General features: G+C 37.3%; 3 protein-coding genes across 4 annotated transcripts in view; 1 reads left to right on the top strand and 2 right to left on the bottom strand.

The window, feature by feature from the left end:
• commd10 (COMM domain containing 10) overlaps positions 1–7,834 on the bottom strand; it is a 66,286-nt gene extending 58,452 nt beyond the window's left edge. The window contains exons 1-5 of the mRNA XM_015052600.1: positions 7,680–7,834; positions 6,605–6,695; positions 5,879–5,989; positions 4,481–4,636; positions 2,065–2,175 (exon numbers count right to left, since the gene is read on the bottom strand). Coding sequence (XP_014908086.1) covers positions 2,065–2,175; positions 4,481–4,636; positions 5,879–5,989; positions 6,605–6,695; positions 7,680–7,708 — 498 coding nt within the window. The 5' untranslated portion in view covers positions 7,709–7,834. The remainder of the gene's footprint in view (positions 1–2,064; positions 2,176–4,480; positions 4,637–5,878; positions 5,990–6,604; positions 6,696–7,679) is intronic.
• A 1,018-nt stretch (positions 7,835–8,852) lies between these two features.
• On the bottom strand, positions 8,853–20,938 carry ap3s1 (adaptor related protein complex 3 subunit sigma 1). 2 transcript variants are annotated; one of them, XM_015052599.1, is made up of 7 exons: positions 20,632–20,938; positions 16,737–16,828; positions 15,802–15,913; positions 15,642–15,713; positions 13,543–13,650; positions 12,349–12,390; positions 9,524–9,599 (listed from the first exon to the last, which is right to left on the bottom strand). In XM_015052599.1, the coding sequence occupies exons 1-6, from the start codon at positions 20,698–20,700 to the stop codon at positions 12,355–12,357; spliced, it is 489 nt and encodes a 162-aa protein (XP_014908085.1). In that variant the 5' UTR covers positions 20,701–20,938; the 3' UTR covers positions 9,524–9,599; positions 12,349–12,354. The 2 variants fall into 2 exon arrangements, with proteins under 2 accessions (XP_014908084.1, XP_014908085.1); XM_015052598.1 differs by lacking the exon at positions 12,349–12,390 and having other exon boundaries at positions 8,853–9,599; positions 20,632–20,935.
• Positions 20,939–25,225: 4,287 nt separating this feature from the next.
• Positions 25,226–26,711, top strand: part of cdo1 (cysteine dioxygenase, type I) — a 25,857-nt gene continuing 24,371 nt past the window's right edge. The window contains exon 1 of the mRNA XM_015052593.1: positions 25,226–25,512. Within this exon, the coding sequence (XP_014908079.1) occupies positions 25,343–25,512 (170 nt within the window). The 5' untranslated portion in view covers positions 25,226–25,342. The remainder of the gene's footprint in view (positions 25,513–26,711) is intronic.

The raw sequence follows: 26,711 nt of genomic DNA, 5'->3' as shown, positions 1-26,711 counted from the left end.
GGTAGACTATACAAATTAGACAACTAGATTTTATTTAGAGGTATCATAATGAAGTGGGAATAGTGGAAGTGCACACCACATTTTTCAGATTTAATTGTAAAAACAGAGGAAAAGGTTTTGCAAAGCACTGTATTTTAAAGGTAGAGGGGATTATCCTGGACTGTAAAGTCCTTTTAGTTTCTGTATTCTTTCTAACACCTTATGCACCCCACTTGTGATGCGTTGAATAGCACAAATTGATTGGAGGAAAGAGATATGAGATGCTCTGGCAGTTCTCCTCCTCCTCTGCTCTTCAGGGAGAGTTCTAATAAAGTAGGAGGCTGGTTAGATGCAGGAGTGTCTAACTCTCCACTTAGCTTCCACAGCAATCAATAAAATCCAGAGTACCAGTCTTGCCTTTCGCTCCTTCCTTCTCTTCATCTTCACGATTTCATAACCTCTTTCTTTTTTCCAACTTGTTTTCACATCCTCTTTCACTTACATGTCTCGTCACATCTTTACTCATCACCTTTTAATTTTCTGTGTTCTCCAATTAGCAGCTCCCCCTCTCTTTTAGACAATTAGCAGCAGCCAGGGTGTTTAACCTGTGTGTGGTAATCACAGTTGGAGCTAAACTTCTCAGTTGTTGCAAACGCCTTTCCGAACCACAAGTTGCAAAGAGAAATTCTTAACAAGAGTTAAAAAGATGTTCGACTCAGAAAACACCAAGAAGAAGAAGTCAGATTTTTTAAAAGGTGTAAAAAATAAAAATAAAAAAAAAATTAATTTGCATCATCTCAGTCAGAGGAGTCCTATCCGTCTCAGATGTGTCGCTTTTAAACCTGTGAAACAACAGTGCCCCCTGCAGGCACATAACGGAAGCGCATCTCTGAAGTTTTCTCCTTTAACTTTTGGCAGGGCTTGTTTTTAGCCCACCCAGACTTCTCCACCAAGAATAAAAAAAAGTAAATGGATTTAAATAAATTAATGTTTCATTTGAAAGCCTAGAGAAAAACAGAAGAATCTAGTTCAAAATGTCTATTTAAAAACTCTTTCTTTCGTAGAGATAAACATAAACAGTATCCTTATCCCATTTTTCACCTTGAGGCTCCAATTAAACATGGTAAAAAATTTGAATATGTCACGCCTTATTACAAGTTTAGGCTAAGCCAGCATCGTCTTGGGGCAAAGAATCCAAAGAAGCGAGCAGGAGAAACACTTAACTATTCAACTGGAACAACAGCATCCAGGCTAAGAGGATAAACACCAACCCAGTCGAGGCTAAAGCTAACGAAGGATTTCAGCATTCATGACATCAAACAATGGTCCTCCACAGACTTCAGAACACAATTCAGCTGTTTATTGGAGTATTAACAGCGCCATGACAAGTGTTTGACGTTATAGGACAATCAAAGCATCAAGTGTAAACACAAGATTCCAATTAAATGTGCCAACAATACTTGAGTTCCCTTTTTTTTTTTTTTACCTCCCAGAAAGAACCACAGACAAATGTGAAGGAGAAACAAAATCTCTTACCAATTAAAAACACAATGAGAAAAAATAAACAGAAACAGGATAAAAAATAAAATGTCTTTGCATGACGTCATATTTGCATGTTTTCTAAAATGACAGCCCCTAGTATTGCTTAGATACATGAATTAAAGACATTCAGAGCATTAAAAACAAATGAGCGAGAACAAAATATTTGTAAAGGAGTTCATAAGACAGACATGCACAGTAAATATTACGTACTGTCCGTTTTAAGCTACAAAGTGAATCTCTCAAGAGAACAAAAACACCCTGAAGGTTTCAGATAACAAGCTCCCTGATCTCTGCTCTTTACACCACACTTACTCTGGAGCCAGATGTCAGACTCTCTTTAAGTCAAGACAGGCAGCTCTGGGATTATCATCAATTAGCAGAGAGAACAGACAGACTGGAGATGATTTTTGTTTGGCATTCATGAAGGACACCAGTCTGATAAGCACTTCACACTGACAGTTTTGGTTGTAGATGTATGCAAGTATAAGCAAAGCACAGAAACAAAAGAGAGGTCGTGTGGGTCATGTTTTTAGGAGTTCATACCTCAGAGTCTTCATTTCGGAGCCCCAGCTGCAGGACGGCACTGGGAGACTTCATACGAGCCTGGCTGGACTGGGCCATCTGCAGGTTCAGCTGCCAGCTGACATAGTCCAGCTTAAAAATATAAATGATGCCAGTTTATAATTTGAGCATATAACTCTCACACTTCAGTTTAATAAATACTGGAGACAATTGAATGTGGACAGATAAAACATTTCCTGTAATTCCTTTTTCTACTTATAATGTGACATAAATCCTGTTTGATGGTCATTCTGCTCTGTGTTGTCTGTCTCCTTCATAAAACGGGACAGGTCCAGACCGCAACAAACAACAGAGGTCAGCAGAAAGGATCGTCAGGGGTGACCTTCCCAGGTCTGGGAAGGTCAGGGGTGACCTTCCCAGAACTTCAACAGGTCTGGGGTCGGGGAAAGGACAAATATCATCTCTGCAGAACACACATATGCTGGACACAAACTGTTAAGACTTCTACCTTGAGTTTGTGCACATCAGAGCTTTTAAACTTTTTAACTGTACTTTTTCACTCCAACATATTTATTCTTAGGTTAATTTGTACAGGATAAATATCACAAATGTAGCAAAAGGTGTTGAAATAATTTGGAGGTTTCTTGCATTACAAGAAACCTGGCATTATAACAGGGGGATGTGAACATTGGAGAGACACTATATGCTGTTAAAAGTAGGAATAAAAAAAAACCCTTCTCATTGCATTCCCAGCCTCTCTCTGCTCTGGTTTGGTTGATTTACACAGAGGTGGCTCATCAGTCAGCTGATGCAGCATGATAGAATAGCAGCACCGAGTCAAGGCAGGACATCGAAGTGTTTTACGATTCAGACGGAGGCCATAATAATAAACTGTGAGTGACTTATTGAGTTGGGCTCCTTCCACAGGATCAGAGGACAGCTGTGAGCCAGAGCAGCCACATTATTCACGACTGGCGCATCACGATGTCATTATGGTGGCCATTTTTATTTCAGTGTATGGAAATAAATCCACTTAGAGACATACAAAATTAAAGTGGAGATAAACACATAAGCTGATTTGGACAATCTAGCCAGCTCTGCCTTACTGCATGGAGCTGCTATATTTGACAAAACACATTTCAAATGGGATTTTTCTGACTGATAGTAAAATTTCCAATCCTGTTCTCACATCAGATACCTCAATGACTTTTTTTTTTATTATTATTAAGTCTGGCTCTTCCAGGAGTTTAGCAGCAAAATGAAAAAGCACTAAAAGCTGATTTAGTTTACTTTTTCAGTTAAAGACCCTAAGATGACTTTCAGTATTAATGTGCACTGAATAAGGAAAACAGGTGACAAACCTGGACATGTAGGGTTGCATTTATTGATACTAGTTGAGGTTCTAAAGCTAGATTTCCACATTTAAGCGACTGCATTTTTGTTATGCTTTGATTTATGGACTGTGACACAAATGCATTTAAATTATGAGCTGAACCTCCCAAATCCACTCATTAATCTGAGTATAATTTTCACATTTTGTCGAAAAATATTCTAAGAGTGGGGAGAAAAAAATAACCTAAAACGCCCTTTAGTTGAAAGTGAAATGTTTTAGTTTATGACCAAGATGTCTTCAGAGGCAAGGTGACAAAACTTTGTCTTTAAAAGGAAATATACAGGTTTAAAATAAACAATTTATACACCTTATTGTTTAATCGTCAACCTGATGGCCAATTTGTAGAAAATCAATCCATCACAAACCATCATTGATCAATACAAAATGCTGGTGATAATAATCATTATCAAATTATTTAAGACAAGAACCTACTTTAGATTTTTTTTTTTTTTTAAGTGCATGAGAGGAAACATACACTTGTCAGCTGCACTGTGTGGTTGATGCATACGTAAATTATTGCTCAAAGTCACAGCAGCAGCAGATGGCCTCCAGAGAATTGGTCGCTGTCACCGCCTGCGACTTACTAATTCACGGAGGAGGGAGAGATGACTTATGAGACAGAGGCAGGTGAGACATCTGAAAGCGTGACAGCAACACCAACTCCAGCCTAATGTCGACATGCTGTTTATTTCCTCTGTGTTAGATCTTGTCTCTGGAAGGGAAAGGCCATTTGAAGTGTCACTCTTTGATGAAGGAGCAGAGAGAAAGAAGCCTAAAGTTTCAGTGTTACAACTTGTGCCAGATTTGAAACAAACAGTGGCAAAGAATTCAGTCAGTAGCAGAACGTCTGCACCACTGAGACTCCTGTGTTGCTGTTAAAGCTTACAACAGGTTTTTAAGATGTGACAAAGTTGTACTCATGTCATTTTCTTTGCACTTTTTTTCATGTTTTTGCACTCTTAGAGGCTGGCGAGAAACATTTGTCAGCCTGTCTACAAAAATACCTGAGAAAAAAAAAATAAATCTTGCACCTTGTATCTGTACCTTCTTAGGAGCAAAGGTGTTCCGCTTCAGTTTCTCCACCAGCTCCGGTCCAGCAGAGGCCCAGGCCTGAGAAAACACCTCAGCCTTATCGGAGCTCAGATGGATCTCCTCCAGCTGCTGCTGCAGAGAGGCCGGCTTTATGCTGTGATACACTGCCTACGAGAAGGCAGAAAGAAGTCATTTAAAAAACAATTAAATAATTCATTTAATAGAATGACGTAAATTTAAATACACCAATTTAAATTAAAACAAAGCAAAATACAATAAAATAAATCAAATTAAGTTGGAGCAATGTTAAATTAAATTTTTAAATGTGCCCTTTTAGTTCCAATACTGGTAAAAATGTGTAAAAAAACAACAACAAAAAACAAAAACAGTCAAGAAAGTAATTATATCTCTTATCATAGTCGCATACTTCAGCACAACCTGTATTTTGAGCAGATTGAATTAGTCAGGATGCAGCTCCCATGTTAGGAAAAATGTATTTGTAGTGCAAACAATGAAAGCATTTTTATAGTTTTATCTTTTAATTAAATTAGTAATCCATGACTTTCTCCGGTACAAGTATTACATGACACTAAGGGGCAGATTTTTATCAACCACTCACCCCCTTCAATATGGAACAATTCAAATGAAGGTGCAATTCAAATAAATACAATTTCAGCTTTCAGGTCCATCCAAAGCCAGAAAATTGCTTAAAGAGAGAAGCCGTTTGACTAAACTTGTCTATATCTCCAGTAAGAGAAATAATAAAAAACTAAAACTGATGGAAGTGTGACACACAAGGTTTGATGGGAAACAATTTTTCTTTGGTCTCCCATCTTACTCTTACTCACTTTGTGAGTAAGATTTAAAAGAAGAGAAATATACAAAAAAAAAAAACAAGAAAGAAAATCTAGTTAGAGAACCGCAGCTAAGAGCAGCAGCCTAAAAGCCAGTTTAAAACTTCTTTACAAATGTCTATTAGTGTGGAGGGTGTATAATCACAACTAGAGTATAAATAAAATCAATATAACTTAACAATACATTTGCAACACAACGGTGACCCCTGCTGGAAAAAACAAGCTCTGAACATTATCCAAATTTAAGAAAACACTCTTTTCTGGAAATCTCTTCTATTCTAAGTGTGCATTTTCCAACATATTACTCCTTTAAGTTTTGCATGCATGTGGCTGATCAGAATGAGTCTATGTGATGGTATCATTAAGTACATAAGAAAATCTGAGCAAGTAAAAATAGACCAATAAATCTGCTTTGCAGAATGTTTTTCTTTCTGTTTGAGATCTTTTATCAAAATTAGAAGCACAAGATATAAAAAAAACTGTTAAATTTGTTTTATAATTTCAATAAAAACTCAATTAAACTCTGATCTAGTCTCTCAGGATGTCCTCCTCCCACCTGCTCCAGAATAAAGGCAGTCGTCTCCAGGACCAAGTTAAGAGCATGTTTGTCCAAGGTCAGAGCAGCCTGCAGCTTTTGCTCTTCTTCCTCACTGAATGTCCGTTCCCCCTGTAGAGGAAAAAACAGCAATGGCAGTGACAATTTTTAAAATTCTCATTAATATTTACTAATTTGACAGGTGGAACAGATCTGACAAACTTTCTTCTCTCTGACAACAATATCTCAGCGTTAGCATTCAACAATTTTGTAAGGAGACTTGAAGAAATCAAAGATCAAAGTTGAATTAAGTTCAACTTTACCTGAAAGTTTAAAAGTAAATTGACAAAATGCAACAAAAATAAAACAAATCACAGAGAGATAAGACAGTCCTGTTCTAGCAAGGAGAAGCACATAAAAATCATAAAAAAATAATATAAAAAAATAAAAAACATTTCAAAAAAGTGAATTTTCTGCAAAAGGGTTAGGGTTATTAATTAACATTAATAACTTAATGTTATTACATTAAGTCTGTAGCATTACACAGTATAATAAAACAAATAGCATGGTCTTCCTTTAGCATTTGAAACTTATTTTTCCTGTTTGGAAGAAAACATTGGTAACCAAGTAAAATGATTCAAGTCAAACAGTGTTTAAACTCTGCCTACTGCTCTACAGTCACCAGCTTTGATGTTACAGCTTTGTGCTCTTGTGATTGGCTCACATGGCAACATGTAGTGTTTGTACCTTCACATGAAGCTTTTGTATGATGCGAGAGAGAAGCCTGGAGAACTTGTTCACATCAATCGTGTTGATGAAATTCACCGCTTCTTTAATGCTGTTTAAAAAAAAAAGAGTTTGAGATGTTGATGATGATCAGATCACTAAGACTGCAAGTTCTTTATTGACTAATTAATAACAATACTCCAACATTTTTCCCAGGTGATGTGAAACAATAGAAACATCATGCATTGATGGGGTATTCATCCCACTTTGACCACAATAACACAATATTTATGACTGAGACTAAGCATAAACTCTAAACATAATGAAGACCGTAAATGTCATACAACACAACTTATGTGAAAGCACAGAAGCAGAAAGAGTTTTTACTTTAAGTTGAATCATCTCTATTTAGGTTTTTCAAGCTCATGTAAGTAGTCATTCAAAAGAAAATCTGAAAAGAAATACTGTGAATAAAATACAAAATAATTAGGGTGCGATATCCTCCATTGGCTGCCTTGATTTTTAGATATTAACACTGCCTAAAAAACACACATAACTGGGGCTAAAGAAATAAATACACTTCCAGCAATAGGTTTTTGAATTTCACTGTGGTCTGGTTGGAAAAAAAGAAAAGTTGCTTTCATATAATTTATTGATTCGTGAGCAAATTTTGGCTAATTCTGAGAAACTTACACTCTACATCCATTACTCCTCACTATTACTTTATGAATTAACCAAAAATCCCACCTTACATTTGTGTTTTGGTAAAGCAACAACTCATCTGTCAAATTGTGAGAATGTGAGAATATAAAATTTAAAACTAAACTTTGTGGGGTGTATAAATTCGAAAGCCTTTCTTAACAACAAACAAAAAAAACAGCAGTTCAGGTTGGCTTCAGAACAGACGCATCAAGTCGATAAACAATACATGCTCATGGTAGCACAAATAAGTCACGCAAATGTTTACTTGACAATATATTCATGGATTTAAAGTCAAGTTAAAACTACGGCATAAACAAAGGCCCGTTAAGATGCTACATGCTAATTTTGTGCCACTAAAATTAATCTGCGTCTAAAAGAACAGAACCGAGCCTACCTTTGCGTTTCCTTTATGGTGGAAGTCATGTTTGCGTTAATTTCTCCAAATAAAGGGTAAAACTATCACAGCTGTAGCAACATCCTCACGCTGATGTTATTGTTCCTGCTTCCGGTTGTCACAAGACGGATCACGTGAGAGTAGTAGTTCTACGGAATGCGCGAGGGACAAATTGTGTGAGCAGAGTTTACATCAGTGGTTTAAACGCAAACGGATTTGGCATCTGCGCCTGTACATATTAATTCGTGCAATTACCAAAACAGGTTTTAGTTATAGTTTGAGATTGTTTAGCCGGTACGTCGTCAGAATAATCCATAATATGGATTTTGATAGAATTCTATTTACAGATAAAACCAGAAGTTTACATACACCAAATAACACAATCAAATTTGAAGTTAATTTAGGCCAAATTTCTCATTTTAGGTCAGTTAGCTTTATCAAACTTATTTTAAATGCTATATGCCACAATAGTTACAATAGAGAAAATATCACAGAGATTTATTTATCAATGTCTTTAAAATCATAAGCTATTTCCTCAGGATTTGGTATCTTTACCTTTGAGCTTTATAACTTGGGTTAAACATTTAGGGTTTTCTTTCAAATGTTTCTCGTAATAGTTTGCTGGAATTTTGGTTCATTGCTCCAGACAGAATTGATGTAGACTGGATAAATATTTCATATAGACTTTCATTTTGTTTTAAACAAATAGGAACCATTCTTTATGTAAACATCTGACAAGTTAGTTGAAAACTTGACATACAGTAGATAATCAAATGAAGCTTATCTGCAGTCCTGATTCAGCTCTTTCTTGCATTTCTTACCATACAATACAATAATTCTACTGTTGCTATTTTTACATTTCCAGTTTCTAAAGGAACACACACCATATTCTGTAACAGTCAGGTAAGGAGACTGGACATAAAGTAGATGAAAAAGCAACCATAAAGGAAAAAACGTGGTGCATATACAGCACAAGTCAAATGGGCGAATGATTTAACTATTGACTTCTTTCTTCTCTTTTACAAACTAAAAATTTATGTTTTATTTTATGATTATTATTCCTATTTTAAAAGTTAGAAAAAAGTTATATTGTTGCATTAAAAAATGCAACAATAGTGTACACTTTTTGTGTAAAATAGATACTAATACCAAAAAAGATAATCAAAACAGAAGTTGAGTTTTGCCTGTTTATTGTTGAAAAAGAAGCAAAGTAAAATCATACACAGCAAAAATTAACATAATCATTCCATAAAACATGACAAATCTTTTTAAATGGTCCACAAACCAATCAGAAAAAAAAAACAAAAACAAAATCAGCATTTATGCATGTCTAAATTCCTTAGACTCCCTAATTTACTATCGTTCTGTATTTTATATCCAAACACTGCGGCTGATTTGGAAATATTTCTTATTCTTCATTTGAATGTATCTGCCCCCCGAAAAAAAATCCATCATCCTTCCTCTTTAAAGCAAACACTTGTGTTGGTTTCTCATTTCTTTTCAGTAACAAAACGCCACAGATCTGTAATGGAGGTGCTGAATGCTGCAGTGAAACAGAAGGAATGTAAATCTGATAAATACTTCTCTTTTGTCCTTCAAACAGAAAAGAACCCCAAAACATTTTAATATGTTGCTCAACAATGAGCCCAAGGAGACAACATCACAACATGGAGTGTGAAATCACACGGTACCTTCCAGACTGATAAAAGTTAGTATTCTGAAGTTTTGGTAAACAGATCGCATCACGGTAAACATCGGCTGACACCTCAAGGTTCATGGATCTTGCTGCCGCTATTTGAAGGAAGGTAAATTTGGCACTTTTATGCTTATGTCGCCGATGTTGATGTTTTTGGGCATTTCCGGGAGGTTCATGTTCTTCACCGCTGACACTGCGCGAGCCGGTGCTCCTGCGATGCCAGCCTGCGCAACCGAAACACATGCACACACACAAACACACACAAGGAGGGTTGATAAGAAACAAACCAGCGGAGCAAAAAACATCGATAGAGATAACAGCTGAACACAAGAAGACACAGGACAGAAAACACAGCTGAACGAACAATCATCTGCTGACAAAATGCAAAAGCACTGAGACGAACAACATATGCAAAACATACATCCAGATGCCTTTAGAGCTTTATATGCACATGCATTTTCTATTTCTAGAATGATGGACATCACAACCAGAGCCAATTAGGAGTCAACTGTGAGGACATACTGAACTAAACTACTCATTCACTGACTCTGATGTACTGAGCAGCACTGAACATTCATCAAATGGACAAAAAGGCGGCATTTGCTTGGAAAGTGAGCCCACTGGACGACTGTGGGCCGGTGGGGGTAAAAATGCAGGGAGAGAATTATGTGAAGCAGAAAAATGGATCTGGGTTTGAAGATAAATGATGCTCGGATAACCTCGCAACTACAGAATGTGGGCGTCAAAGTTTTAGCCATTAATAATGCAGGGAATACTGTACCTCTAGATATGACTGTAGCTAGCATTTTTCTGTGTGAATACATTTCTGTGAGTAGAGATATTAATGTTGTGCCACGTACACATATATAGTAACATCTCAGTAAATTAGAATATCACTGGAGGATTTATTTACTTTAGTAATTCAATCAAAGAATGATATTCTATTTTACTGAGTTGTACGTACAGCTACCAATTTTCTGTCTAGAAACATTATTTGAACAAAGAGCCGTGTAAACACTTATTACATCTATTATGGGAAGGTTGTTAGTCTAATAGAGATAAACTACTCTCAGGGTAAAGGAGGCGCTACACTCTAACACAATGAATCTCAACAGGAAGCTCGACAAGGCAAATTGAGCCTTTTCTGGAAAATCTAAACATTTACAGAGGAAGAAGTCTCCCTTTTTCTTCTATGGCATAAAAAGACGCTTGAGAACCACTGTAGTTAGAGAACTCCAAAATAAATCTTTACTCGACAGACCCACAAATAACCAAACTGATCAGCAGTCCTGTACATTTACTATCTGAGAAAGACACTCAAAACAAGCTTAAAAAAATATCACAGGGTGAAGGAAAAGCACGTCTGGTATGTAGATAAATTCATGTCCTCCTTCCACGAGGTTGTTTCAATAGGCTTTTTGTCTAATGGGGATTCCTTCCTGTGCCAGGAATCAAGGACACTGGTGTTAGACGGGAAGACGGCCAGGTCGCTAAACGAGAGGAATGCTGATTCAGGGCAGAGGATTCAGAAATCACTATCATTGTCTTGCAGGAATTTGTTTGAAAAACCACCTCTCTTGAAAAAGATAACAGTAATCTGATTCTGTGCACAAAATTTGAGGCTTTAGAAGAATTTAGCAGCATGCAATATTGTCTGTAAAACTGCTGCAACAATGTTTCCTATCATCTACCGTTGAAAAATGTGTGCTACATGTGCTAAACTAAGTATTTACCCTACTTAGTTTCTTTTGATCTGAGTTGGTTGTACTTAATAACTGTACCGTGTTACTTTTGTATGCAGTAAATTTGGCCTTACAGCAGAGAATTAGCAATATTTTGATATTTATTACCTCGGTTTGAATGTGCAGAATTAAATTTGCTGCTGTTACACCTGGATTTTCCCAATGTGGGACAATAAAAGGACATTTCTTTTCTATTCTATTTGGTCAAGATAACAAATTTTGCTGTATGATAAATTGTTCCAGACGTTATCACAATAAACGATAATACTGTTTGTTTTTTAAAGGTTTTATTGGCTCTAGTGGCCTTTATTTGATAGTGAATTGACAGGAAAGTGGGTAACAAGAGAAGGGGGAACACATGCGGAAAAGGCCGGGAATCGAGCCTCTGACAGCCGGGTCGAGGACTAAGACCTCCATATATGGGTTGTGCTTAACCCCTGCGCCACCACAGCACCCCAGTATTGTTGTTTTGAGACCATTTTTTAAGTAATGTAATGGTAATGACAAAATAATAATGCAAGAACACATTCTCAAAGATCAGTAAACTTTAAATTCTAATGAAGATTTAACACTGGAACTGGAAGACATTTTAAATATCCAAAATAAATAAACAGAAAGACACATAAAATTAATTTTGAAGTCTTTCTAAACAAAATTTTCCTTCAAAAAGGGAAATTTAGTTGAGATCAAACCACCAAACTGAAGATCTCTATCATCCAGTTTTTGGTAGAAAGAGAGAAAAAAAAGAGATAAACGACAAATCAGGTAAATGGGAAATCACTGAGTTTGTTTTAATTCATCATGTGATTAATTGATTTTTTTGATTAATGTGACAGGCCTACTTGTAACCTCAACCTTAGTCTGAAAGCTATAGAGATGTCTTAGTTTTGATCCCACTGAAGCTGCCACTGATTCCAGCAGCAGAGAAACACCTGAACATGCAGGACATTAAGTCCTAAGGACCAGGATGGAGCAACACTGGTTTAAATGACGCCTTTCTGGGAGTGTAAAGGTACAAGACTGGAGCATTTTGACTCTACCCTGCTGTCAAAGTGCTTTGTTCTTAGTTGTAGAGATTAACTTGAGGCATTTCTGGGTCTGTCGTGAAAGATTCCTACTGCATGTTAGTGACGTCAGTTTACAGTTAGATGAAGGGCCATGTGGAGAAGGTCAAAGGGGACGTAAAAAGTTCAGTTAAGGTTACAGTGTTTGGTTGTAAATTTAGCAGTACCTGTGTCTACCTGTCCTGCCTGGTAGACTGAAAGATAAAGGTCTGTAAAGAGAGAGAAGAATGGAAAGAACTGGACAGGGTCAGGAAAAAGAGGAATGAGGAATGTTAAAGCAGATTAAAGTAATTACAGTTTTTTTTTTTTTTCCACAGATAGTGATAGGACCTATAGTACACCACATCTGGAATCCGAAGAAATATTAACCTTGGTCCAGTTATTTTTACTTAGATCTTAATGAAAACAAAATAGAGCTATGGTATTTAGCTTTCATCCTTGTTTGCCAGACGCTGACCTTTAAATGAACAGAGTCAGATTGAATTAGCATCAGCGCATGAAAACCTCTGTGGTCTACGATAGGTCCAAAAAAGGAAAAGACAGAGCAGCTCTCGATGTCAGAACAGTAAAAGACTGCTTACAAACTGTCAAACAAAAAAAATTATCTGTCAGGTTAAAAGCATACAATGAAACTCATATTAATGTAATAAAAATAGACTAAATTAAGAAATTTGATTAATACACAAAAAGCAGCCATCCAGCATTCTTTATCTTTGTCAACTAAAATGAGAACTTTTTCTTAGTTGTGTTTAGTGCAATTAACCTTTTAGACATTTAATAAATCCTGCAAACCAAATGAAAAGATAACAATCTGACCGAATTGTCTCTGGCTGTTTCGTTTAATTTTTCCACCAAGCAAAGGATTATTTACTGGCCGAAGCTGAAAAAAACAATGCACTTTAACAAGGCTCTAAGCAGGGACACTCGATCAGAGATATGATGCAACAGGAAATTTTTACACAGAGAGCATCTAAAATCTGACATTTTCCTGAAATAACAGGCCTGATACTGTAGACCAAACTTGAATGACATGAGATTTACCTGCGACAGATTCTGCAGATTCACTGGATATTGGTACTCTTAGTGCAAAAGCAGCAGACGCATGAATGTCTTTAATAATGTGTGTTTTAAGGTACAGACCATGTCTCACCCCGATCAACATTGAGAAGCAGTGAAGCGGAAGGAGAAGGCTGAAGAGAGCACAAACACTCTGGAAAAGGTCGGGAGCATCCACAGAAAGTCACTGGAGAGGAAGCATGCAGGGTGCAGCATACACACATGCCTGCATACTGTACACAACGCCCCAGAGAGGCGTGGAGGCAGAGGCAAGTCAGCCAGCAGGCAGGTAGGGATGCGCTCACCTCAGATTTCTCCATCTTGTTCTGGGCGTCCACCTGCGTGATGATTTCGTTCATGTTGGTCTCCAGGACCATCCCGCCCATCACCATCTCCGCCAGAATGTGGTGGACCTGAAGCAGGAGAGATCCAGAGCAACTTCAATATTAAAACAAATACAAACTGCTTACCTCTGTCCAGGCCACTGTAATGCCGTACAATCTAAAAATCCGAGAAATAATAAAATAAAAATAAAAGATGTACAGACACATTCACAGAGCTACAGTAAACACATCAATTCCCAAAGCTCAAACAAAGGAAGATCTGCTCCTGGAAATGGACTGGTGAGCCAACGGCATCTCTCCGTTCGATGCCTGGGTCGATTACTGGTATAAAAACCAGTAAAAAGTTCCCAATTTGCTTTCCCTATCACAGTAAACTGAAGTCTTTAGTAAAAATACTAGAGAAAGCCCCCATCTGTGGCTGCATACTGCTGGTCAGCTGGTTGAAAGAGAGCTAATGCACTTCACTCTCCTGCAAACAAATCTGGCATCGTGAAAGTATATTCTGAAAGATCAGCAACAAAATATTCACCATGTCCTGAAAGCACCTGGTAATTTGACACAAGAGAAGCAAACAGAACTTGCTGTGACGCCTGTGTGATGGTTGTTGCAAATTTCTTGAATCAAACATGTTTTGTGACTCATCTGTAATGTAGCCCGTTGTTGCTTTTCTACAATAAAGAATACAAACATCGTTTGAGCAGACGGCGACGTACATGCAGAGGTTAAATATATCTGAAATGCATCGGCTGCGTCCTTATTATGCAGTTTGGCTGCGGCACACTGAAGACGGCAGCAGCTGGGAGTCAAACAGAGGGTAAGTCCTGATGCAAGCAGCTCTGTGTTTGTAGCAGCATGTAATGGTGGACAACAAAGGCTGTGCGTTTCTTTTGTTATTCTGTCAGTACATCACAGAGCTCAGGTGTGTAGACTAACGAAAACCCTGAATTTGCACAATCTGATATATTTTTTACTTCTATCAATGTGATTTCTTCTTAAGTGAATCTGTTAAAAGGAACAGTTCTTATTGTTAAAGAAGGGCATCCTGCACCAGGTTCCTCTCTGATCCAGTCAGATCTTGTTAGCTTTACAGTCCTATTTAGACTGTGAAAGGAAGATAACTCTGACTTGACAGTAAAGGCTTAGACTTGGGTGTGTTTTGTTCAACCTGTAGTTCAAGCAAAAAGAACATCTTCGCATATTCTAGCCAGTGTTTAAAATCCCTAAAGTTTGCAAAATATTCAAGAAAAACCCAGAATCCAGTCAGTCAAATCAGGTAACACAAACATTCACATAGGCCTATTAAAGGACATCCAATGTTTCAAAACGGTACAATACTAAAATATCACTTAATGTGAAGATGAATAGTTCTAGTGCATCCAAAGTATGTGCTTTTAAGCACTAAGGTTTTATGCTGAACTGTTGTTTCTTTAAGATATCCAGTTTACCTTAAGAGACCAAGTGTAACTACAATACGTGAAGTCAAAAGTATCCTTTCTAGGGTTGTAACAATAGACAAAAATCACAGTTTGGTACGTTTTCAGTTCGCTTCATTTCAAGAGAAACAAATAAAAAGTGGCCTTCATTCAGCTGACCACTACATGACCTCAAAAGTCTATTTGGGATGTGTCAAAAAAATTTGGAAAACCGTCATACACTCTTTTCTTTTACACATAAAAGATGTATATTTTTGCAAGGCTTTGTGTTTTCTGGCTCTAATAAAGCACACAAAGCCTTTAATTATCTTTAAATTGTTAATAACATGAAATACCATACATTATATAAAAATAGCTAATCTAACTGTGTAATCAACCAGTGAACTCATTACATCACATCTAATCAGCAGTATGTTCTGGTTTTAGGTTGTTTTTAGGAAGTTGGTTGTAATAAAACCATCAGATGTTGTGTAACATGTTCCAATATGTGATTGTTCATCAGACAAGTATGGCACGATAAATCGGGCCATAATCACTAACATTATTACAGCAGCACCATAAATAATCATGATGAGGCTTGAACAAACAGAATCATAAACATTACATAAAGGAATGACAAACTCCTACCTTGTCTACATGAAAAATTAAGTCAAGCTCACAGACATTCTCAAAGCATTTGTCCAGCGTTTCCACGAAAACCTGGAATGAACGTAAAAACAAGCTAAGAAACACTCTAGAAGCAAACCAACAAACAGTAACTAATGGCGTCAAATCTGTAGGGTTTTACCTGGATCAAGTCTAAAATTCCTAATTCACTCTCTGATGAGTCGACACAAAACACGAAGTACAACGTGGCGTAGTGTCTGTAGATCAGCTTGTAGTCCGATCCTCCAATCAACCTGAAATGCAAAGAACAAAAAGTAAATAAAGTAGAAAATTGAGTTGCACTGATCATGTTTTCCTGGCCAACAACAATCCAAGCCTGGATTAGTAAAAACTGGAATCAGCAGCTGCATTGTTTAAGCATTAAAACACACAATAACTAATTGGATCCAGGTAGTACTGATTGACTAAAACTATTTCCATCAATAGTTTTTTAAAACTTTATGAAAACACATTTCCAGAAATTAATCTCGACTCCTTTTGGTCTTCTTGACATCAACGCCAATAGGTTAAACATTATTAGGACATGCACTTTGGCCTGAGCTTGACCCAATAAAACCTGCAGAAACAAACATGCTATGACAGACAAAACAGAAGGTGAAAAGCAACAGGATGTTTTCTGCTATAAAAGGTACAGATAGGAAACCATATACTCTAAAAACAGAAGATATGAGAAGCAGTGAGTCTGATGAAGGGTTTGATAAATTTAAAAAAAAAATCTGTTGCTGCATTTCTGTTGCCACGGGAAATGTTGCAACCCTTACAAAACCTGCGCAATAACTCAACTGGCTGCTAATACAGACACTTTTGGACTGCTTTTACAAATCTGTTATTATGTCCAGTTAAACATTTTGCAGTGAAGTGCTTCACTTTATTGTTTCACACTCATCAATCAAATGAGCAGCAGGACGTCAAGAGAGGAAATGCGTACAAACACTCTGCAGCCACTCGTTACTGAATAATGAATTACTCTTGCAAGAGACCTAATGTGCAGATGGATGTCGTAGCATTGAGACACTCGTTGCAAATGGTTTCAGTCACGTGTAGGTCATTACTTACAATCCGCCTTCTAGGAAATTGCAGACGTTTTCGTCTCTTTTCGAGACCAAGTGGAAAGTTTCCCTGATGATCTGTTGCTCTGTGTCTTCATTCTGCACAGAGAATAAGGAGAGACGTTCAACAAAGAATAATAATTTCTGGTCTTTTTTTTTTTTTAATAGAACGCAGATGAAAACATACGCTGTAGATTAATTGATAAAGTTATGTTCCTAACCTTTGCTTGATTTTTTTAACTGAGCTGAGAAAAAGCCAATAAATCATATAATAGTGTTTGATGCATTTATGGACTGAAAATGGTGGGAGTTTTTACTTCTGGGGAAATTAATGAATGAAGATTTTTGTTCCCCAACTGTTGATCTGATCAGATTTTTTTTTTTAAATCATCCGATTCTGAACTCTTTCCGACTGATAGGTGCATTTCTAATGAAGAGGTGATAAACAACATGTTGAAAGGCAGAGCTGTTGGACAAATAAGTCCTCAAACATTTCTTTTAAATACCTAAATCAGCAAAAAGTGATTACACATGCCAATAGTACACAGAGGTCACAAGGAAGAGGGTTTGAACCATGTCAGAGTTATGTCACATGTTCTCCAGGGGAGAAAATGTTGCGTAAAACAACATATTTTTAAGGCGTTTGAAGTTACACAGATTTGTGACTAAACATTGTTTTACTGAAAGTCCTACAGCAAAAAGGGGGGTGAAAACCCCTCTAAAGCTCCTACAGTGAGGCAGCGTTACCAAAGGGAGTAAATAACTTTCTGGGGGGCCCAAACGGATCAGTGAGTTCAAAGAGAAAGGAGACGGCGAATATCCAGCGTGCTGGGGGCAAAAAACTGGTCATGTGACCCGCAGCATGGGACCAGCTGCTTTAACCGTACTTACAGTTTAATGATCCAAACAAGAGCAGCAGTGAGAGGCTGAAAATGACAAGCTTCTAAATTTTTCATCATGATGTTCAGTGATTTATAAACCTCCGATTCAAAGTGAAACATTCTGCTCCCTTCGTGTTTAACATAACAAAGGGCATCTAAAATAAATCTTGCATGGGAAATGTTAAAGAAATACAAGTTTTTAATTTGAGTATGTTTATTCAGATGCCCCAAATAAACATGGAAAGTAACAACAGCTTAAAATAAAAATCACATTTTCTGCAGTTACTAGCAGCCTTAACACAAAAACACAGTTCAAGCCTTTTGTAATTTATAGATTTATAATTTTATAAGTTGATCCAGGTTAAATAACTTTCATTTAGGACTTCCTGTTTCCCTGGGATAAAAACATGATGCGACACACAGACCCATTCCTAGGAGAGCAATAAGCGAGGAAAAGAAAATCGTCAAAGGTCACGGTGGGAGAACTGCATCCAAGACGGCCTGGAGGAGAACAAATCGAAATAACTCATTTTTAGGTATTTACCGTGGGAGCCAATAACAGTGGAAGGCACTGTGTGGATTTTGCTCCATAAAAAATAAAAAAATGCAGCAAGGAATAAGACGTTAATGCAGGAGGAAATGTAATTAGAGCTCTTTAGAAATGCAGTGGACTCTAATGGACCTTTAATTGCTAGAGTGCATTCTAATAAAGTGCTTTATACCCTTATGTTGTTTAGAAATAATAACTAGACTATGTAGCCAAACAGTAAGCAAAGATATATTTTAAATAAAGTCGCTTTACTTTCATGTTCAAACAGACATTTGCTCGTCATTTGAAAAGACTATCACACACAGTGTGAAGCAAAATCATCTATATTTATACTAAACCCCCAGTATGAATGTGGCCTGTTTATTTGCAGTCTCTGTATCCTCTGCCATTCAACAAACACGCATCATTCATGACTTTTCCATCAACTCACTTCAGCCACAGCAGCAACCTCAGCCCCTCCCTTTTACAGATAATAAAGATAGTTCTCTCGGCTCACAGCAGCCCACACAGTGTGTGAAATAAAACCTCCTGCAGACGGTAAGCCAACACCTTGGCTTGCAGAATAACAGATGGTGTCTACACAGCCTTCTTGTAATCCAATCAGTCGCAACTGATCCTCCTCAAATGTGTACCAATCGATGTCTGCCTCAATAAACAGGTTAAATATGAGGTGGAGAATTAATAGGACGCCTTATTTTATTTTTAAACAAGGCTGTCAATAGTTTGGTCAAAAGCAGAAAACAGAGGTCAGAGTCAATTTGTGTTTTGCAAAGCTGCTGATATATATATATATTTTTTTATTTTATTTTTTTTTTTTTTTGCAGTTGTGTGTCTGCAGTTTTCCTTCTCCCTGCAGACAAACATCAGGGACTGGACATGGACATGTCTCCAAAATTCAAGATCTTTGATTTCTAATTGGCTTTTTTCAGCAAGTCATAAGAGATATTTTTATTATTTGCAATGTTATTCTTGTGATGATTTTGGAATTATGGAAAATTAATCTGAGCCAGGTCTGGATGTTTACTTTGCAGTAAAAGGCTTATATGTAAAACAAAACAAATTTTTCATGACCAACACTGAAAAGACCAACATACACAATATTTGAAAATGTGAGTAACACATTGTATACATAATAAAGTAATAAAAAGATTGGGCTTATTCATGGTGAGTAGAGCACTTTGTAGCAAAATATCCCTACAACATGATGCTGCCACCACCGTACTTCAGAGTTAGGATGGTTTCCCTAAAGCTTGCTGGTCATTACTGCTAAACATTTTAATTTTATTTCCATCAAACAACAGGAGAAGCCTCCAAAATACAAACCATCGTAGCCTGCCTTTTAATTACTTTTTTTTTCTTTTTTTGCAGCCAATCTTTAAATTATGGCTCTTAAATAAGATGGGTTATGATCTTATTCACTTAAATAAGATCATAGCCCATTCTGAATCTTAAGCATGTCTGGAAGGTTTTTGGAGCAACAGACAAAAATAAATGACAAAAAAAGTTAAACATATTCTGAATCTTAAGCATGTCTGGAAGGTTTTTGGAGCAAAAGACAAAAATAAATGACAAAAAAAAGTTAAACATATTTAACATCAAACAGACCAATATGAACATACAGCTGTTAAAATGATAAGTTTCTCTGATTTTACTTTTTATAGGTATGCGTAAAATCAACATTGTTCTTTTATTCTATGAACTACTGACAACATGTCTCCAAAGTTCCAAGCAGAATTTATTTGTATAATATGAGAAATGGTCAAAATAACAATAAATAAATAAATAAATAAATTCAGACCTTTCAGAAAACAAGGTCATTTAGAAACAACAATACTAATGTTTTAACTCAGAAATCAATATTTGGTGGAATAAGCAGGAGGGGCTATTAGGGGTCACACAGGGCACCTTGCTATCAAGAACCGCCACTGATGTGATGTACAAATCCAATTAAGAGAAGTCAGCACTGCCTGCTCTGCAAAGACTATTACATAAGCTGACCATTTTATATTTTAGTTGTACCAACAGAGCAGGTACGTACCAAAGCCCTCAGAGGAAATAAAGGCCAGAGTTCAACACGAGTTACTCACAAGGGCGTCATTACAGTCATGTGACACAAACACTGAACTCACATCAGCCACACAGCTGGATGTTCACATGAAAACTGGGAGCAACCTTCTCTCCTCAGGCTGAATGAGAGAGCCTCGTTTTGGATTGCACATCTTTAATTATTCAGTATTTTCTTTAAAGGGCATCGTGGAGTAGACGTCTATATAACTAAAAAAAAAACAATAAACACACATGCTTCCTATCAGACAGGAAGCTTTCAGCAGTGGCAGAAATGTGTCCAGACCACTGATTTCATTAGAAAGTGCCACGTTTTTAATTATTAATTGGCTTTTTTTCATAATTAGCTCGCGGCGGAAAGTGGAAATAAACGCCAAAAGTGGCTGAAAGAGCCTGTTTTTACTCACATAATGTTCGTAGAATTTAGAAAGCCTCGGTTTGCCGTGGTTGTTGAATATTAGAATGGCTTTAATCATGATTGTAGCTGAAGGGGGGAGGCGGAGAGCGCGGCGGCTTCAGCCTCTACTGGACTGGGTTCTGTCGGATCCGGAACAAGCCGGACCTGACTGGGTTTCAGGGCTTAAAATCCCGTCTGGATCTGATGGTTTTCAGCTTCACCGTGCTGCTACTTCTCCATCGTCCCTGCACGGAAATATTCCACGTCAAGAGAAGCAGTCATCCGCCTCTTCTTGCTACGGAAGCCGCGATGGATTAAAACTCTTGTTTTCTTTTTTTAGTTCAATTTCCTTGTCGGGTGCGTGACGCCAGAATTATCCACACGGGGGCGTAGCGGAACACAAACTGTAAACACTCATTAGTTGAGCTGATTTTCAATAAGAAAATATAAACCTGAATCATAAACTCTGATACGTGTATTTGTTTGTTTTTTATATATATTTAAAAAGTATTTATTTCATTATTTGTATTATTATTTTATGGTCAAATCAAAAGTGACCTTTTAGAAAACATTTTAAAACGTATAGATTAAATATTGAGAGCCTATTATACAGTTAGGACATTAAAACCCATGCATCCATGCTTCCATTTCAGGTTGATTCATTTTAAGTAAAACACTAAAGTTAACACAGTTAGGGGGAAATGGTATTTTATTTTAACACCAGTTGGGTGAATTCCCAAAGAGCTGTTAACTGAAACGTTGCCTTTTAGTATATGATCAATTTAAGGTTGCACATTTTTGTTTAGTTTCTGAATGCCCTAACTTTTTAATACAGTTTATCTGCTGCATAAAGAATTTTCTAAGCCTAATACTTTTTGTCTCCTTGTATTGCTCATTTTCATTACTTTCTAAGCTCAAACAAATGTGCAAAATATGTCATGTGGCAGTCAGGCGTAAGGACTAGATGGATCATCTCGAGTTGAGTAGATGGATCCATGAAGCATCATCTAGTTAAGGACAAATTGCTCGCCTACTGTGGTCAACATAAACATGCAGTGGAGACGGGTGCCGATTGGAGAGCTGTTTAGGACCCTCCAGATGATGAGGATCAGCAATCAGTGCACTGACAGAGAAGAAACCAGAAAATAGCAAAGCAAAGGGAGAAAGAGTATGGAGTTCTTAAAATGTTTTTTTTTATTTATATATATATATATATATATATATATATATATATAAATATAAAATTATTATTAAAAAGATTTCCCTTCTGAATGTGCTTGGAAAAAATAGCAACATATAGCTAGAGAGTAATTTGTTTAACTCTTTATGAAGTGAGATGAGTAGTTTCTTTACAAATCTCCAGATTTTCTGAAAACCATGTAACTTAGATTAATGCAGAGGTTCCCAAGCTGTGGGGCGCGCCCCCTAGGGGGGGCGCCGTGTCATTGCAGGGGGGGCGCGGGAAGCCGTCTGGATGAAAAAAAAACAAAAAAACATGAACACTGTATGCGCTGGGTTTTTACCTTAGAATGGCCAACTCTCTGTTATTCCTATGTCAATTTGATACAGTAGGGGCTTCCACATTTCCCATATTTGTGTCCTCTGTCACTTTTATCAGCAGTTAAAACAGTTTAGTCCGTTGTTAACATGTTGTAACCTGTTTTTCCGAGCCGCCTTTAAACGCAACATGAACACTACGACGCTCGCGCTGGGTTTCCACCTGTGAAGTAGACCTGCTGCTGCTGGGCGGAGCTACGTAGGTTTGTGTTAGAATCACGGCAGCAAACCAGCAAAACGCAAAGAACTTTTCACAGTTTTTCCCTCCAAACTAACCGACTGAGTTGAGTAAAGCTGTTGGATGCAGGTAATGTTAGCTAAAAGATGACTAGCTAATGTTAGCTAAAAGATGACTAGCTAATATCAATACAGAACCTTAAGCTTAACAAGTACCTTATAAGCTACCGATGTTGGTGTCTATTTTCAGCTACGTACATTCATTTTGCCCCCAAAAAAGTCGATGCCCCCCCTCACACGCGTCGTTTCAACCAGACAGCCATTTGTAATCCATAGGGGGGGCGCAGAAAATGTTTGGAAACCACTGGGGGGGGCGCAGAAGAAAAAGTTTGGGAACCATTGGATTAATGCAATACACATAACAACACAATGTTGAGCAAACTCCAAATAAATAACAATAAAACTGGGTGAGGGCAAAAGCTTAACAACTTCAGCTGGAGCTCAGGGGTAATTGGAAAAACTTATTTTGAGTTGATGCACACATGGTGTCTCCACGAAGGCAATATAAGACAAAAAGACCTGCAGTATATGGATACGATCCAGAATTTACACAGGTGAATTTACACATGGCCGTAAGAGTTAAAATGGAAATTCTTTCAGGAAGTCAGTTGGGATATTTTTTTTTTTTTTTTGAAAATATGGGAGTTCACATAATCAGCACAAGCCTGTTTGCTACAAATGGAAACTGGTATTACCTATTGTCTTAACTGAAGGTACTATTGTTACTGAATGCTGTTTTTTTGTTTTGGAGCTTCCATTCAAACATTTATTATTTATTTTTGTAGCATGAATGTAAGCCCTGTAAATTGTCTTTAAGTAAATCTAAACGGATTAACTTTGTTAGCATTTGTGAGATGATAGTTGCAGAACTTTTAAAAGAGGAGATTTTACGCAAATGCCTCAAATGTTTAAACTGTTCTATATTAAAAAAAAAATAGAGGGGATATTTCCTGTAAATTTTAGCACAACCTCAAAGAATTAACAAAAATTTGTTTTTGTGAAGAGTTGAAAACCTCTTACTGAAGTGGAGCCTGATCCTTTGAAAGCTTACTGAGGATTTATCTGTAGTAGACCCAAAACCAGTTGAACAATTTCATTTGAGCCACCTACAAATCATTGACATGACTTTATAGGTGCAGGTAGTTCTCGCTGCAGGCTCTAAGGCCCCTCATGCGCTACAACCAGTGGGGGGAGCTGCACAACATCTGGGACTGATGATGTGGCAGCTGTTCCTGAAACTTGGCTCAAGCCCCCATTCAAAGAAAGTTCTCCACATTTCATGCTGCCTGTAAACATGGAGGCCTGACTTCATCCTCTGCCAGGGAGGATTTTTCCTCTGACACAGTGCCACATGTCAGATGACTGAAAATAATAGGCGTGTTTTCCTGCTGCAGCATCACAGCTCACCTGAATCCACCCGCTGCCATTCAAGAATTATTTAAAAATAAAAAAATATGTGAGTGAACTGTTTGAATAGGGTTTGGACTAAAAACTGAAATTGCTTTCGAATCAGCATTGATGTGATATTCTGCATTTCTTGGGAGCGAGTGCACAGCAATATGCAGAAAGCAAACAGAGTACACTTTCTCTTCACCACACATCGACCATAATTACCCGCTTTGTTTTATTCTTGTTTTTTTCTTTATTTTTGGCAGGAGAGGGAAAGAGATGATTCCACCTGTAAAGAAAGTTTATGATGAAGTTGCATAAGCTCAGGCAGCTCCAACAGCATGCCAGACATGATGGAAAAAAACTACTTGCGGGACAATGTGAACACAGCTGGACAAGTTAAAACACGAAGGAGACGGTTGAGCTGTGGAGGAATACGGATGCAGAAAATATCTGTGACTTGATGCTTTTTGTGAAATGTGTGAGAAGTCAACCCATAACCAAATGTATCCAAATGATTCACTGAGGCTTTTTGAATAATTTGATTTTTCTTTTCTTTCCCCATCATGAGAAAATAATTAGTAATTTCCAGCATATCTTACACCCACTGAGATTTTATTTTATTTTATTTTTTTTACATTTTGACGCACTACAAGCAGTCTTGACTTTGACTGTGCCATTATAATAAAAGAACATGCTGTCACCTTTTCAAAATCCCTCTGTTTGGGACATTTTAGGGTTATTTTGGTATGTGAGCCTCGCCCGGTCCAAACTCTTATGCAACCTCCAATTCTTCAGTATTTCCCTTCAATTAACTAGCTGAGCTGTCCCTTATACAGAAAAAGTGTCCCCGCAGCATGACGCCACCACCACTATGTTTCACATAAAATCACAATAACATAAATTCAAATCTGTGGCTGGAAGGTGAAAAACCTCAAGCCTCATTCTGTAGAGAATATCATGTAAAACCCAGTTTGTTACTTCTCAGCCTTTTTTTCCCACGTTTATCTCTTCCTCCCCCTCTTGTTTGTGAGTCTGTTCTCTGAAAACACCTTGGACAGTGAGTTTGTTGACTGTGTGATGAGAGGCTGCACAATCACAGGGTGCAAAGCCTATTGTTGGAGGAATGCCTGGCTGAGAGCAAGAGAGCAAGAGAGAGAGATAAAAGCGGGGTGGAGGGTGTGTTTGTGACAACGTGGTGGAATTGGACTCATGGATTAGCTCAAGCTGGCAACGTGAGGAAAAAGTATTAGATTGGTTTAAAAAAAAAAAGCAAAGCTTATTTTTTGGGATAAGGGATTTCAAAGAAAGGTGCACCTGGTTATTTTCAAAATACTCTGACGTGCACTAATGGAGAGTTTCATTTAATAAGCTATGGGCGTTCACCTTCTCTTCCACAGTGGTACAGTCCATCACCGGCGCGTCCCCAAATTGCTGCGCCAGCCTATAAAACTTCCCGACAAAGCAGATAAATCAGAAGTTTTCATCCGACGTGAAACAAGCAGAGAAAAAGAAATTAAAAACCCTCCTGTGCAGACATGGAGCAAACCGAGGTGGTGAAGCCCGAAACTCTGGACGAGCTGATCGCAATTCTGCACAAGATCTTCGAGAGTGACACAATCAATGTGGAGGAGGTTCAAAATATCATGGAATCGTACGAGAGCAAGCCTCACGAATGGACGAAGTATGCAAAGTTTGACCAATACAGGTAATGGGGGGAAAAAAGATTCTGCATATGAACAGGGATTCATTTGTAGAGTTGCATTTTTACGCTTCGTTTTATTTATGTCAGAAGTATATTTAATTCAGCTTTTATTTTATATAGACAAAAAAAGGAAACGTGCTTTTAAGTTAGGCCAAGTAAACGCTGTTATTAAAGTTTGTTCTCTGTAAATGAAGAAAACTTTGAATGAAAGGAGCTACTTGTCTCCATCCAGCGCGACAGCTTTCAGCACACCTTATTTAAATAAAAAAAGAACCTATTTGCATAATTTATTCGGATTTAGATTTATTTCCAAGCATACACGAGCAGTTTTCAAGAGAATGAGGCGCTCAGTCCTTGGTACAATGAATATAGTCCTGTAAAAATAAAGAACGCTGCTCTTCCAGAGAGAAAAACTGAAGATTATCCTGCAGATAGTGTTTGGGTTCGTTTGGACTCGATGTGAGGGGGGGAGGGGTAGGGGTTGATCCAATCAACACACAGGAAAGGCGCACACCCGCTCACTGTTGCCGCGACACGCGCGACGGAGGTGCGTGGAACGGACGAATGTGCGCAAAAATGGAGTAACACGATGTTTCCAATGGAAAAGCACGCAAATGACGCACACTGGCTTTTTACAAGCTGGGGGGTTAAATGTGGTGTTTTTATGAGACAAATAAAAGCAATACCTTCAAAGGGCAATTAGTTTTTAGGTTTTGATGACTCAAAAATTATATTTTAAGCATCTGTCTACCGGAAATTAATATTACTCGTAGTTTTAGTCTATTATTTTTTGTTATATGTTTTTTTTTTGTTTGTTTGTTGTTGTTTTTTTACACATTAGACATCAAATTAATTTTGAAAATAAGGCTGGCATTTAGATCTTGAGATATTTTTATTGTTTGAAATGTCCGAAGTAAACTCTGTACTTAAATATTCTGCCATGCAAATTGTTAAATTGGTAAATCCTAATGCTTAATACTTAAGTCATTAAATATTTTATGTTAAAAAAGATAAAGAAATGATAATTATTATTATAATTATAATAATACAAACACTGGTCACTTTACAATATATATTTTTGAAACTAGTTTTTGTCATCAAAATCTCATGTTCAAACAGCGACTTTCTTGAAACTTTTTTTTTTTTTTTTTTTTTTTTTTTCTGTCAAACTAAAAACAAAATTTTTTTTTTCTTTTTTAATC

The sequence above is a fragment of the Poecilia latipinna genome, unplaced genomic scaffold, assembly GCF_001443285.1.
Source record: "Poecilia latipinna isolate Pla-1442-1.1 unplaced genomic scaffold, P_latipinna-1.0 Scaffold1121, whole genome shotgun sequence".
NCBI classification, from domain to species: Eukaryota; Metazoa; Chordata; class Actinopteri; order Cyprinodontiformes; family Poeciliidae; genus Poecilia; species Poecilia latipinna.
Note: the sequence above shows the minus strand (reverse complement) of the source record. Positions and strands in the feature narration are given on the sequence as shown.

Bases quoted from the DNA above. Each gene is read 5' to 3' on its own strand.
- ap3s1 (XM_015052598.1), bottom strand. From the start codon at position 20,700: ATGATTAAAGCCATTCTAATATTCAACAACCACGGCAAACCGAGGCTT. The intron at 13,651-15,641 runs GTAGGAGTTTGT...CTCCTGCTTCAG, and splicing joins TAATTTTTCATGTAGACAAG to GTCCACCACATTCTGGCGGA. The intron at 9,600-13,542 runs GTGAGCGCATCC...TCGGTTGCGCAG, and splicing joins ACAAGATGGAGAAATCTGAG to GCTGGCATCGCAGGAGCACC.